A 14542-nucleotide genomic window follows, 5' to 3' on the forward strand; every position below is an offset into this window, starting at 1 on the left:
TGGGACGAGGAAGGGGCCAACTATCAAGGAATTAATGAAACCAGTTTTATATGCAAAAAATGAGATACAGCTACATGAATACTATTGGCAAGAGAAAACTCGAGCGAATTAACAAATCGACAAATACAATGTGTTGATGAGATTGACGTAGCAACGACTGAGCAAGTCCACGAATCAGCTGTACGGGGTGTCTCGTGATGCATGCCAAGTAGACGTCGCCGTTGCGTCAACGAAACCTTTTTAAAGATGCGAGAAGTAGACCATCGTAAAGATTCTTTTCTTTTAGCTGACTTTCTGAGCGGTACATCCTAAACAGGCTTTCCGTAGATTTTACCTACGTAAGTAAGTTCCATTGAACTGATTTAATTGGGACAGAAGGAAGAGATGTGATAGGTCGTAATAACACAAACCGAGATGCGTTATGTGTATTCAATAGTGCGCGCATGTTTTTGACATTTAACACGCTGTAAAATGAGCCTTTGAGAATAGGGAACAAACAGAGAGAGAGAGAGAAAAGGAATAGGAAGTATGTGAACAGTGTGAAAAGTCATAAGGAAAGTTTGTAATTTTGGAGAGATGATAAAAATGAAGAGGAAGAAGTTTGATAAGCTGTTGCACATAGCGAGGTGCCTCTGACGTTGATGTTGGATCCACTCGTATATACTACTAATGCTCGCGCTGTCGCTGACACTGGGCAACGGCGGCGCTGAGCATGATGTGCCGCTGGGGAGGGGAGGGGGAAGGAGGGAGGACGACAAGTAATGACAGCAAGATATTTTGCAGATAGAATCATAAGTCGAACTGTCACGAAGTGAAAGGTCATCAAACGATATAGAAATCGAATTGATACGCCCTTTGCCCTTTCCCGTGTAACACGCCTATACATATATATACATATGCCTAACATACACCTATTAGCGAGCTAGGATCACCCACCTCCATACTTATCCGGCTTTGGTGTGGAGGCCATCATTCGCTCGTCCGTCTTCTCAAACTACGCCACTATTTCACCATTTTCACGATTGATCACCATCACCATTGGAATTGCTCTTCAGTCGCAATTTAAATCTTATGTAAACTCGATTCGCACCGCTACATTTTCGTTTGTCAACCATGTTCGGATGAGCACAGACGAGCGAACGAGCGTAGCGACACCTGGTGCCGAATCACGAATGAATACTGAAAAATTTAGAGAGTCTACCCAAGCTAATCACCGCTGTTACACAATCCCTGAACGTTCTCATGTACATACTCGAAAAAGTAGGGTACGAATATTACTAGAAGGAAATACGAAAAGAACAGCGGCCTGCTCTCCCCGAGCAAGTCGGCACCGGTCGGCATCGGCCGACACCGTTCGTTAGTTGGCAATTCTCCTCACTTGTCGCCACTGTCTCTCTCTCACTGTTCGTCACGTCACGGCACGGGAGAAGCCCCTCTTCCTCAAAGGGGCATTGGCGTTCTATCCAGTACTCTCGCAATTGTTCGCAACTTACCCGATACTCTACTTCTGTCACATTTATAGTGTTCTTTATTATTCATTTCTACCAAGTGACTAACCAATTTGACCTGCACAACTGATTTCGAGTGATTTGGACTCTGTATGTACATACACAAGTGGCTAACGTATAGCACAGCGCAGGTGCATAGCTTCAAAACTGTCAAGTATGTGCTCCGCACTACACATCTCCGCTCTTATTTCAGTCAATTCACGCGTTCTCGTCGTAACTTTGTGATTCAATTCGAAAAACAGAAAGGAAAAAGAAGAAAGATACAATAATCGCTAAGTGACGCTGTCCATCATGTTGATTGCTGCACACGCTTCGCCAGCTCGAACTGACCAACGTTGAATCTTATAACGCATCTTTCTCTACTTCTGCCCCTTTACTTCTTGACTTCTATAACATTCCCTCCACTCCGAAATTTTTCGGATAATCCGGGGTGATCGGTTCTCGCTTGCGATCACATTGTTTACATAAATCTAAAGAAGAGTCCTCTCCGAAGGTGCGCCAAGTTCGATAAAGTCACGTGGATGTACGTGGATGTACAGTTGCCTACGGATTTGAGGAAATTGGCAGTATGGGAAACTCTGGCTTGAAGCAGCACTACGAAACTGCGAAAAAAACAGGTGTCCTCAAGCTGTCAGAGAGAAAACTCGAAGAATTTCCACCGAATCTTAGCGCCCTCGCTCCGCTTTTGCGCACCCTCGACCTTTCTCACAACATATTTACCAAAGTTCCAGGCGACATCAGAAACTTTACACTCCTCAAGCACCTAAATCTCTCCTACAATAAACTGACAGTTTTACCTGAACAAATTGGTGCGTTACATAAACTTGAAAGTCTGAACGCCAGTGAAAATCATATACAAACCGTTGCTTCATCCCTATCTAAACTGTTGCACTTGAAACAAGTCAATTTGTCTGGTAATCATATTGTCGACTTTCCTCTTGCATTCTGCAACCTTAAACATTTGGATGTGCTTGACCTTTCAAGAAACAAATTAACTACAATACCTGACAATGTTTCACAACTGTATACAATTGAACTCAATCTTAATCAGAACCAGATCTCTTTCATATCCGAAAAACTAGCTGAATGTTCACGGCTAAAGACTCTACGTCTGGAAGAAAATTGTTTACAGCTGAACAGCATTCCCAAACAGGTCTTGGAGAATTCTAAGATTACGAACTTAGCTCTGGAAGGAAATCTCTTTGAAGCAAAGCAACTTTCAGATCTCGAGGGTTACGAAAGCTATATGGAAAGATATACAGCAGTCAAGAAAAAATTATTTTGATTAAATTTTAAGCAATAAATTATTGTACTTTATGTGACTATGAGGATAAAGGAAGGTTTATTTATTTGTAATAACTCTTACATGAAAATTCATTCAATATATCCTTTTCCTTTCTACCTGGAGTAAGATCATATCTCAAAGATATATGTATTCCATGTATCAGCATATGAACTATTTCCATCAGCATAACAAATTTTAAATAATAGGAATCATCCGCCGATGGGAATACCGATTACAATAACACGAAGCTGTCATTAAAAATGGCCCATCACGTCGATAGTTAGGAGGAATAAGGGTAGGGAAGGGCCATACGAATGGCTAGAAATTCTTTGTCATCTAATCAAAACAATTCCTCCGCAATGGACGTTCCACTGTTTGTTCCGTTAATTTGTAATTTCTGGCTCAAAATTGTATTTCACAGAACATATGTTTTGAGTGTCAGTAGAAGGTTTTATCATAAGTTCAAATTAATACTTTGAAATAGAAAAATTATTGAAAAATGAGCGTAGTAGCAGTCAAGAGCAATGGACAGTGGCCCGAAGAATTCTGTGCACACGTCTGAGCGAAGTGATGTCGACCATAGAGAAGTTTAGTCGACGTTCGTAGTACTGGAGCAAGTGTTTCCTCGAAAATGGCGGACGGTGCACATTCGAATTTCCAAGGGACAGAATGAACATGCACCAGGTTTTCCGAAGGAAGGTGTTTTCTTGAGTGGGCGCGCTGAGGAAAGTGGTGGTCGATGGGTGTGCCGGACTATTGCGATCGCGAGCGGTGATCAGAGGCCGTGCAGTGCCGTGAGGTGCCGTGCAGTGCTGAGGAGACGAAACGAGACTCGATGAGATAGGTTTTGCCGCGCGCGAGTCTGTGTCGGGCGAATCTGGCGGGGCCCCCCATGCTTGTAAATGGCTGACGAGTTGGAAAATGAGGGATAACAATCGCTCCTGATTCCACGGCCGAGACGCCAAGGTATGCTCTTCTACGAGGTATTATCGCGGCCAATCGTACTGCCCTCGCTTCACGAAGTTATATTCTAAGACGCCCGCCGAACGATTATGGGCAACGGCGAGTCACTTTGAATCCCGGTATTGCCGACTCTCGGGGGTGCGATACTGCGATCTCGGCTTTGCTGTATCATGGGAACCATTCCTTGCATTTTATTCTCTACGCCACTCAAATTGACTCTCGACTATCCTTATGTCGATTCTCGGCGTCCTTGCCCTTTTTCTTTCCCTGTGCACCGGCTAAATTAGATAATCAGACAACTAATGTTCGAAAAGCAGGACTTCATATTAAAAAACCCAGTGGACATAGGAGTGTGCCTTCTGTCAACTTTTTCGAAAGACGATTGTTTGCCAAGTTAGCTCATGTCCACAGTACTCACAGTATTTCATTACAGAATTCGTTCATTGAATGTATTTTCAGATTTTTATTATGTTACTTTTAAGTGCTTGGCTATCTGAAATATGCTTTATCCGATAACTGTGCTATGTGTTACATTACTTTTCACTTCACTGTTGAATAGCCATTTTTTTCTCACCCTAATAGCAGGGTAGACAATGTCGGAGCCTGAGGAGAGTCTGGCTGTGCCAGACAGTACAACTAAGGAACAACGCCTTGGTTTTTCTCACGGTGAAGATGTTCTTCTCCAGCGTAAGGATGGCAAATATTATCTCGGCACAGTGGTTGAGGTGAACTTTATTTATTTAAATGATTAGGTTTTGTATATGCATTTGTCTTCCATGTGTTTTTATATGTTCCTTTAAATTTTTTTTTCAGGTTGATTTAACAAGAGAAAGATGTCTTGTCAAATTTCTGGACAATACATCTTCTTGGTCGTCTGTTAAGGAACTGACTAAACTGGCCATGCCAGATTCGGATGTAATGTGTGTACTATGTAAGAAGTCTCAGCCCAAGGCTGAGGATGACATTGTTGTATGCGACAAGTGTGGTCGTGGCTATCATCAGCTGTGTCATCAGGTATGGAAATATCCTTTTATTGGACAAAAGATAAGGTAGAGTAGCTACCAATGTTTCTTAACATTTTATTTTACACATTCCCTGTAGCCTCAAATAACGAAGGAGGAGACAGTTCCTGAGGCACACTGGATATGTAAGCGATGCGTTGAAAGTCAACCAAGGAACCGTGAACCCGTTGAACCAAAGAAATCCATGGTGAAGGCAAACATCAGGAAAGTATGCAGCGGCAGGGATCAGCCTCAACCGCCACCAGACGACACCACAAAGCTACCATACGACGTAAGTCTCTCTAGTGTTTGTATATTGAGTGTATGCTGAATAGAACAAATAGCGGAACAAAAAGAGAGAACAGAAATTACGTTGTTAGAACTTAGGGAATGACCGTACGCTTAAAGTTAAATCGCGTGGTGTCGCTGAGGGAAAGCATAAAATAGAATAGTAAAAAAAAATGAAAGCAAGGAAGGAAGGAGTGATATTTTCGAGAATTACAGCCGGACATGTTAAGCTGGGATGCTCATCACAGAGTGAACGCCGAACAGATTTACTGTTATTGTGGACTAAATGGAGAGTGGTACACGCAGATGCTGCAGTGCGCTCGTTGCAAGCAATGGTTTCACGAGAAATGCGTTAGCTGTCTAACCTATCCTCTATACAGCGGCGATAGGTGAGTTGTCTTCGCACCTATTTCACTGGTGAATTCATCAATTAGCCCGTCAGGCATCATATTGTTTCAACGGATTCGATGTTAATTTGACCATTGCAGATTTTATGTATTTGTCTGCTCGATGTGCAATTATGGAAAGGAATTTGTGCGGCGACTGGAATTGAAGTGGGTCGACCTGGTGCACCTGATGTTGTACAATCTGACCGTTTACAATGCTAAAAAGTACTATGACTTGGACACTGTAATCGTGCCCTACGCTAACGACAATTGGAATACTTTACAACTGCCACCTCGGGTAAGTGTTTACGATATCATAAAGCTTATTTAACGTGAATCTGCTGAGAGAGGACTAGGACGTAGCTTGGACGGCAATGACAAATTGGACTTGTTGACTGGAGGGAGATTGGGTATAGTTTGTAGCATGTTAGAGCAGACGCCCTTATCACGACGGAATACATTTTCAGATTCGAGACGTCAGTGCACAGATACGCAGAGAATCCATACTCGCGATATTGACAAACAACAGAAATAGATTTAAGTGTGGTAGGGAAATAAAGAAGCGTACTACGATTTGGGGTCTCCGAGTCAGACTGCCGCCGCCCTGTCCCGTGGTCCATCTGCCTACGAGCGGGATCATAGACGACTCTGTATTACGCCGGTGTTGGGGTGCTAACAAAAGACTGCAATACCTTCCTCCACCCATTGGGTCAGTCTAACTGGTTACCTTACTAAATTCTGCTCTATGAACCATCAAAGACGTCGATATCGCGAGACAGCCTAAGTATTTTTTGATTACCTCTATACTTTGGACTTGCCACATTTTAGTACGAATTTCACGGAGCTGTCATGGAACGGCCCTGTGCATGCGAACGAATAATCTGATATTATAAATGCTGAAATTACACGATCCTTATGAACTCGCGAGCTCGACTTGACTTTGCTTCGTTTTCTTAATTTATCTTTTCCTCATTCATCTCCATATCGCTGCTACTTCTGTTATAGACCGGTATGTTTACCAGAGAGTACAAAACAGTTGAATGCACTGCAACAAAGTCCAGCTGAGAATTTGGAAATCCCTGTCAATCCATCAGATGTTGTGATGAGGGGCACGATTTATCAGAATTCTGAGGCCGAACAGAGTTCCTGCCCGAGTCCTAGTCCACCTGGGCAAACGACTCAGTCGTTACGAGAAAGGTACGTCACATGTCACACGTCACAAGTTCCTTATTATGTTGTTTTCGGGGTTCTGAGATGGCGTTCCGTATATTCAATGACTATTAAAACCATCGGTCCTACATTCTCCTAGGTATAGCGGGGGTGGTTTTGTCAAGAAGTCTGTGCCCTTTCCGAAGTTAAGCTTACAAAGAAGGCGTAGATTGATGGCACTAGGTAGTTCGCGAGAGAGGATGCTGCGCAAACATAAGAAAAGAGAGAAAGGCAACGCCGAATCCGCGATAATCAAATCGCAAGGCGTGAGAGATGCAAGATATAAAAAGGCGAGAAAGCTTCTGAAAAATGCTATTGCCAAGGTAAGAGGCAAGGATGACGCTGGGGGATGCGAGGGGAAAAGGAGCGTAAAACCGAAGAGAAAGTCTCGTCGGGAAAGAGTGCCTGCGGACGGGAATGGTGCAGTACTTGAGTCCAACTCACGGTACATTTGTCTTTCACAGAGCAAATGCAGGACTTCCGATGCTTCGGATCTGCCACCTACACCGCCAACTTCGGTGTCAGGTCCTCCGACACCGCCGGCCGCAACGTCCGCGATTTCGGAACTATCGGTGCCGAGCTCGGTAGACCTTCTACATCCGCTCCCACCATCCACTCCAGCCGACACAAGTGGCGACGAGACGAGTTCGAGGGGAACTTTAGATTCGTTTATACCACCACCCAAAGACTTTGAGGGCAAGAACAATCCGTTCAGAAATCTAAGCGACCTCCTGGGCTCTCCCTGCGTCCCTCCAGTGGCTGGTACTTCAAGTACGCCCCTAGCCTACCCGAATCACTGCCCGATCACTTTACCACTCCCCTTGACACCCGTGATATCTCAACCTCCCATTGCGCGGCCGGCCAAGCGTCAACTCTCCGAGAAGGATATCATCGTCGATAGGAATGGTCAGGTTAAACGCAGAAGGCAGCATCGAAGAGGTCGGCCCTCTCAACATCACCACCAACATCCACATCAGCACCAATCGCAGTCACAGTCCCAAGCGCAATCACAGGCACAATCACATTCGCATCAGCATCAGAAGCAATTGCATCATCTTCATCATCATCATCATCATCATCATCATCTTCACCATCACAATCAGAATCAACAGCAACAGCATGCACAAGCCTCGACCCAACAGCAGGGGCAAGTCCTGTCGCAGCAGTTTCAGCCGACGGCGAGTAAAACGGCGGCCATTATACCAGCCCGCAACAACGACGTGAAAAATGAATTTGTGAGAAATCTTCGTAGTTCTTTCAATAGTTCCTCGAGCAGCGCCAACAGTCAGATTGGAAATTGCGTGGACTATGCATTGAACGGCAGACGATTGAGGCAACGGCAGAGCAGCGAGAAGCCACCCGTCCCAGATCCGCAGCCTCCGAAGCGAGGCGGCGTACTTTCCTCTCCAAAATGTTCGCCAATCAAGCAGAATGCTCCAGACATATCGATGGACGACCTCAAATCCTCGGTAAACATCTACTTCGGTGCTGCAAACAGAATAGCCGCTGGTGAGAAGTTCGTCGTCAGGGCCAAGAGAATTGGACCGAATAGTCAGGCTCAATATCTCATCGAGTGGGAGGGTCCAAACACATAACGGTAAACAATTGCTCTTTGGGTTTCCCTTTGACTTTCGATCAAGTGGAATTTTGCGTTTTGGGCATGTATCGGACCAAACTGTTGATCCGATCGAACGATCCTCAAGCATTTGCGCTTTTCGTTCTTCTGTCTTTCATCTGTCATCCGTCATCCGTCATCCGTCATCCGTCTTTCTTCCTTGCGTTCTCTGATGAGCATTCGACTAGCAAATACAGTCGCGAGTCACTGAGCATGTACACTGTGCCGTTCCACGAGAGTAGCGTCTCTCTTACAAGTATATTCCTCGTTAATTGTGAACGTGCATCTCGGCAGAACAATCGGCACTCAGTTATCTAAAGAAATTTGAGAATAAATGTTCTATAAAGCGCTCGCCTGCTGCTCCGGTCAAATGCATAAGGGCACTCATCGCTGGCCGATGATTTTCTTTTTCTAATAACAAGAGCAACAGTAGTTACCGTCTTGCCGATCGTGTGCGGCCATCCATTCCCTCGTAAAGCTAACAACTTGACATGTTATTCGTATTTAGTTTAAACCGTCCGAATTTTCAACATACTCGATCAGCCAATTAAACTTGACTGATTTCTAGTCCAGCATTTACAACTGAACGAGTTTCACCCAAAACACTAACTTTTTCATACTGTCTTGAAGAAGTTTGTAGTATTCTAAAAAGTTTGCGCCCTGCCGGCAGGAACAAAGCTTTATGAGTCTGAGAAGAAATTGCTCTAGCCTGTCGGCTCTTCTTTCGTAATTTCATTTGAATCGGTATCACTAAACATTTCGTAACGCATTCCCAGCAGCAAGGTCCCCTAAAGCCCACGAATGCGCAAGCTGCCTTTTCTGTGCTAAGTAGTTTTTTTGCAACGGCGCAACGGCTCAAGGGCTCAAGGGCTTTATTCGAAGACGACGGAGGATAAAATCCAGCATCGCGTCAGTCGCAAATTGCGAAGAGTCTTGCGTGCCGTCGAAATGGCTCCTTCGCAGACGTGCGGGTTGTTGCGTCTTTTTAATGATCAAAAACTAATAGAGCAATATGATACTAGAACGAAATAATCTAGTTATGTCCAGTCGTCTGTACTTAGCTTCCCAGGAGGGAGAGTGTCCCTTGGAAGAGAGAGGCCCTTTGAAAAGCGCCCAAACCTTGCAAGTCTCGAGTCGAGGCGAGGCTAAGGACGACGATGATCAGGATAATGATTATAATAGTAAAAATCAGAAGAAGGACGTCGAGCCGGAGGTCCTCGATAAGCGTCTAACGTTTATCCGGCCGAGCGTGTGTCTCCTCTGTACGCATCCTCGCTTGGTGCGTATTTACTTTAATTTCTCTTTAAGGGACTCACGAGTGTGCGACGCGCTTAGAGAAATTCACCTAAGATAGGTCAATTTAAGCGGTATTTATTGAAATCTCCAAGTGCGCGACGGCGTTAATGCGTTTTTTCGTGCGGTCGCGTTGCGCCGCGACGAGCCGACGAGCCGACGAGCCGACGCTGGGCTGTCCGAAGGTTTGCGGGCTTTCCGTCGCATAAAACGTGTGCGGATTCCGTTGCGACGAAAAGACGCGACTACCAAGGAAAATCATAAACGGCGCTCTAGCCTCTAGGCAATATTCTTTCTTCATTAGGGAAATCTAGGTAATATCGGACGGAGACAGGAAATGGACACTGCCAAACTTCTAATTTATATTTTAAAGAGAATATTAGCTATTGCTTTGCTACTACGGTACTTAAACTTTAAAGGAAATAAGTTTCTCATATCTTTGTTCCTTTTTTGTTTAGAGTTCATTGGGGTAAAGTAGAAGAAAAAGAAACAAAGAATTCGGGAGATGTGGCTGAGTGTTTTTTGTTGTTGTAGGAATTTGTTTGCGTAGGTCGATTGCATCTGACAATGAATGAGTGATATATTCTCCCGGAATTCTCTGATAGTAACTCGAGAGTGTCGTGGTCAGCGGCGGCGACGAGGGCGACGCGAGTTAAATAATTGGCCGACACTATATGCGTCTAGTGTATAGTGTATAGTCTAGTAGGATATACTTATAAGATTTAGAAGAGCTAGCGAGGCTGGCCGTGCGAATCAATGCGAATCAATGCGAATCAATGCGAATGCCCAACGACGACGCGGCGAGGGCTGAAAAAATATAACTGCCAGTATCGTGTGTAAATATTCTTTTTTGTAAGGTATAAATATATAAATATGTCAGCAGATACACTAATAGGTATACTATCGCAAAGTGTCTTTCTAATAATGTCACGTAGGGAATCGAATGAATCGAATGAATCGAATGAATCGATAGCGACTAAGAAAGGAGTCTAAGAGAATTCTCGGAGGAGTTGCTCGAATACTTTCCGCGCGTAACATCCTTAGAGAAATACTCTGTACCTCTGGATGGCGATTCCTCGAACAAGTTCGCCGGGTCGCACCTCGACCTTCTGCGCACCATTTGCGCTACATTTGCGCACCACACTGCCCAAGCGCGTTTTGCTACCTGCTTGAAGAAGAACATGATTAATCGAGGCCAACATTCCAAAATGACATAGCTCGTGCTCACCCGACGCACACCTGATTCCCTCGCGTCCAACGGTGCAAAATGCAAAACACTCTACTCCCAGTCACCAGTGACTCCCTTCCGGACGATTACTTAGCGTTATTCCGAATTGTCTCTTCTTCTTTTCTCCACCTTTGTTCCCTCTATTCCCTCTATTCCCTCTATTGCCTCTGCTCCTACATATCGACGATCTATCACTACTCCAGACCTCATGGGACACGACCACCCTTATAATGTAGCCGAGCATTATTCGAATCGAATCTTGCGACTCTGTACCCGGCGCCCCCATAGTTGTAATAATCGTGAATGATTAGTAACCGCAACAGCATAACGTGTATCTTGTAAATAAATTAAATAATAAGAGTAACGATGAAAAATGTAATATTTGCCATACGTCTTAATTTTCAATGTATCGACGATATTTTTATGCATTTTTGGGGACATACTACATACTACATACTGCGACTGTGTGTGTAGTTTGCTTCAGCCGAAACGATCGATTAAGATTTAGTATAGCTAAGCTAGAGATCCGAGCGGGGCGTTGGGCCTGTCCGATACAACACGTGACACGCAACGCGTGGCCTCCCCGAATATCACACAGAGAGATACGAGCAACGAGGAGTTCAGCGCGAATCTCCTTTTGCGAAAAACTATAATTGCGGTAAGAAAAATTGTAATTTCGACGTAAGATTAGATTGAAAGCAGAAAGCAGAAAGCAGAAGTGCACGCCGCGAAGCGATTGCAGCTGTTCTTGGCAGGAAGGACTTCGGGCGACCGAACCGAAAAGAAGTCCTGACAACTTCCGAAAAATTACTTCATCTTCCTCGCTTCTGCTCGGCGATTATCTTTGTTTTACTCAGCTTGTGTAAAGAGACTGATATATAAACCTTTCACTTCGTACGTATCTCGTCTCAATGCTTTAAACCCATAAATAACTTATTCCCAGGTGGCTCAACCAGTCGCATCCTCTCTCTCTCTCTCCTTTTCATTTTCTTTTTCTTCCTTTCCCCCAAAACCGAGATTGTCTCGCAAGGCCCTGACAACGATGAAGCTCTGTTGGACGCAACGTCGAAGGCTCGATAACACTCCACGCGGAACCAAAGAGAGAAGCTACTGGGATTACTTTCATGGAAATATACTTTGAGGTGCACTGCTTAAAGCTTCGAATTCCACTTAAAGTGAGATTTCATGATTTTCAATTTCTTTTTAAAATAGGGCAAGGTGGGTTAAGACGGGCTCTTTAGGGAAATAATGCCGTCGGACCAGTTGCAAAAATATAACATGGTCTTCCCAATCAGTTAAAAGAAAATGTATATATGTATACATATATGTATATATTGTTTTTGTAACCTTTTTCGCTCGATGCGGTTCTCCGAATCGCGTAAATAAGCTGTGTTCAAGCCGAAAATCTCGATATATAAATATTCAAGTTGTCAGAGTTAGGTCCCGATTAAGTTCTGGGGTTTATTCAGAAATCTTACCCTGGCTAATTTTTGCACGTTGCATCTTTCTTTACCACCGTTATAACAAGAAAGATATAACGATATCAGATTATAGTTTACTGAAGTTTCCGAACGTACTCTTGACAGTGATTCCACCTGGCATAGGAGGCGATTTGCTGCAGTTTGCTGCTTGCTAATAAGGTACCCTCTATCTTCCTTCCTTTATTTCCTTATGGCTGTATCCCTAATTGGGGATACCCTAGCAAACGCAATTGGCTAAGTGCTCGAGCTCGGATTTGTCGCCGTGTATACCCTTAGGTGGTTGGCCTGGGGATCGGATACAATCAGTGTAAAAGCAATATATAGTCAAGATTTTACACTGAGCAAATACATATATATTTTTAGGGCGTCTACACTAGATTTATGACTGGCCCATCTTGCACCACCTTCCTTTACATTGCCGAAAAATTTGTTGGAAATCTTCAAATGCTCTAACGTCTCGATCAATATTCTTTTAAATTCTTCGTATCGCACAAGTGCAGCAGTTTATTAATCTCAAAGGGTATCCTAATATAGCTCATTACAAATGTAGGTATTAAATAAAATGTAACGAAACATGAAGTGGGAGGAGCCGGGGAGTGGGGAGCGCTCGAGCCAGTGCCCGGACTCGGAGCGCTCATTCTTCCTCGAGCCGGTCTCCTATACTGATCTCTTGGAAACACCCCTCATATCCATTTTCCACCTTTCTCTTTTTCTATATTTATTTCTTTATCCTTCATTCTTTATTTTATTACTTATCTCTTCCCTTATTTCTTCTCTACTTTTATAACTTTATTCCTTACATTTCTATTTCTTGACTTCTTAAATTCTATCTTCCTTTCTAATTTCTCATTTCACTGCGTTCCCTCTCACTTTCTATTGTGCTTGTCTTACACTTCCTATTCCTTTGGTCGGGTCGAGCATATTAATTCAAGTAGTCATATAAGAGTAGTCATCCGGTTAGTGCAGCTAGACTTAAGACCATGGTGTCGGGGGTTGCCCTTCCGCCTCATCCGCTGAGCTTGCTCAGTGGTTGGTGGCCCAAGTTGTGGCCGCAACAGGACCTTATGGGTCTCCCGACGGGGGCCTTGAGCCCCCTTAGGGTATCTACGGCCATGGTCTTTCGTATAGTGAATCTAGCCAGGTGTCTAGCTCTCGCGTATTTAGTATAATTTGTTCGCTTTGCTAAAAACACTCCAACATGTCGTTGACCCTTGGGCACTTGTGTGGGTAGAGACGATCCTATTTGTCCGTGGGGAGGTCGGAGGGGTAGTCCGTTGACTTTGGGTAAAGTCCTACTTGTGCTTGTGCTTGGGGGTCACTTCACTTGGGGTAGGTGCGGGTGCTATTGAGCACCCGCTAGTATAAAGTCACCCTCTGTCGGAGACATTTTGCGCGTGGATCGATGGCTAACGGGGCCCGCCGCCGGCGGCGGGCGTGGTTCCTTACGTCTAACCCACTGGGCTCGCCCGTGGGAAGGGACGGAGGTTGTAGCGTTAAATATCGTCCTTCCGGATGTCCCGGCGTGCCCGCAAGGGTTCGCTGGGTGCTACGCCCGCGGTCTTTCGTTGCGGTGAATCTTGACTAAGGGTAGACCTTTCGCGTTTAACTTGTCCCTTTGCGCGTTTAACTTATCTTAGCTTTTTCGCGTTTAACTTATCTTAGCTTTTTCGCGTTTAACTTATCTTAGCTTTTTCGCGTTTAACTTATCTTAGCTTTTTCGCGTTTAACTTATCTTAGCTTTTTCGCGTTTAACTTATCTTAGCTTTTTCGCGTTTAACTTATCTTAGCTTTTTCGCGTTTAACTTATCTTAGCTTTTTCGCGTTTAACTTATCTTAGCTTTTTCGCGTTTAACTTATCTTAGCTTTTTCGCGTTTAACTTATCTTAGCTTTTTCGCGTTTAACTTATCTTAGCTTTTTCGCGTTTAACTTATCTTAGCTTTTTCGCGTTTAACTTATCTTAGCTTTTTCGCGTTTAACTTATCTTAGCTTTTTCGCGTTTAACTTATCTTAGCTTTTTCGCGTTTAACTTATCTTAGCTTTTTCGCGTTTAACTTATCTTAGCTTTTTCGCGTTTAACTTATCTTAGCTTTTTCGCGTTTAACTTATCTTAGCTTTTTCGCGTTTAACTTATCTTAGCTTTTTCGCGTTTAACTTATCTTAGCTTTTTCGCGTTTAACTTACCTCGGAGGCTCGGTCGGTCGGTCGAATAAAATATTTCCGAAAGTAATTCGAAAATCAGCTGTATCTCGGAAGAGACTGGCACAGATCAAATTGCAATAGGGCA

The 14542-nt window shown here is 44.1% G+C and overlaps 2 protein-coding genes across 3 annotated transcripts; both read left to right on the forward strand.

Moving 5' to 3' along the window:
* Positions 1-950: 950 nt before the first annotated feature.
* On the forward strand, positions 951-2864 carry LOC107267112 (leucine-rich repeat-containing protein 57). The gene has a single exon (XM_015738382.2). It carries the CDS (start codon positions 2077-2079, stop codon positions 2791-2793), a length of 717 nt encoding a protein of 238 aa, XP_015593868.1. The 5' UTR covers positions 951-2076; the 3' UTR covers positions 2794-2864.
* A 285-nt stretch (positions 2865-3149) lies between these two features.
* On the forward strand, positions 3150-11677 carry LOC107267110 (polycomb protein Pcl). 2 transcript variants are annotated; one of them, XM_015738381.2, is made up of 10 exons: positions 3159-3759; positions 4339-4481; positions 4570-4770; positions 4858-5049; positions 5262-5434; positions 5534-5729; positions 5899-6140; positions 6437-6628; positions 6741-6963; positions 7105-11677. In XM_015738381.2, exons 2-10 carry the CDS (start codon positions 4350-4352, stop codon positions 8233-8235), a joined length of 2682 nt encoding a protein of 893 aa, XP_015593867.1. In that variant the 5' UTR covers positions 3159-3759; positions 4339-4349; the 3' UTR covers positions 8236-11677. The 2 variants fall into 2 exon arrangements, with proteins under 2 accessions (XP_015593866.1, XP_015593867.1); XM_015738380.2 differs by having other exon boundaries at positions 3150-3759; positions 6741-11677.
* Positions 11678-14542: the final 2865 nt, after the last annotated feature.

Source organism: Cephus cinctus, unplaced genomic scaffold, assembly GCF_000341935.2.
Source record: "Cephus cinctus unplaced genomic scaffold, Ccin1 Ccin1_scaffold0342, whole genome shotgun sequence".
In the NCBI taxonomy this organism is placed as follows: Eukaryota; Metazoa; Arthropoda; class Insecta; order Hymenoptera; family Cephidae; genus Cephus; species Cephus cinctus.

What these genes read in the sequence shown, in the direction of transcription:
- LOC107267110 (XM_015738380.2), top strand. Translation starts at nt 4,350, where the DNA reads ATGTCGGAGCCTGAGGAGAGTCTGGCTGTGCCAGACAGTACAACTAAG. An exon ending in CCACAAAGCTACCATACGAC is followed by an intron (nt 5,050 to 5,261) that starts GTAAGTCTCTCT and finishes CGAGAATTACAG; the next exon opens with CCGGACATGTTAAGCTGGGA. An exon ending in TACCTTCCTCCACCCATTGG is followed by an intron (nt 6,141 to 6,436) that starts GTCAGTCTAACT and finishes CTTCTGTTATAG; the next exon opens with ACCGGTATGTTTACCAGAGA.
- LOC107267112 (XM_015738382.2), top strand. Translation starts at nt 2,077, where the DNA reads ATGGGAAACTCTGGCTTGAAGCAGCACTACGAAACTGCGAAAAAAACA.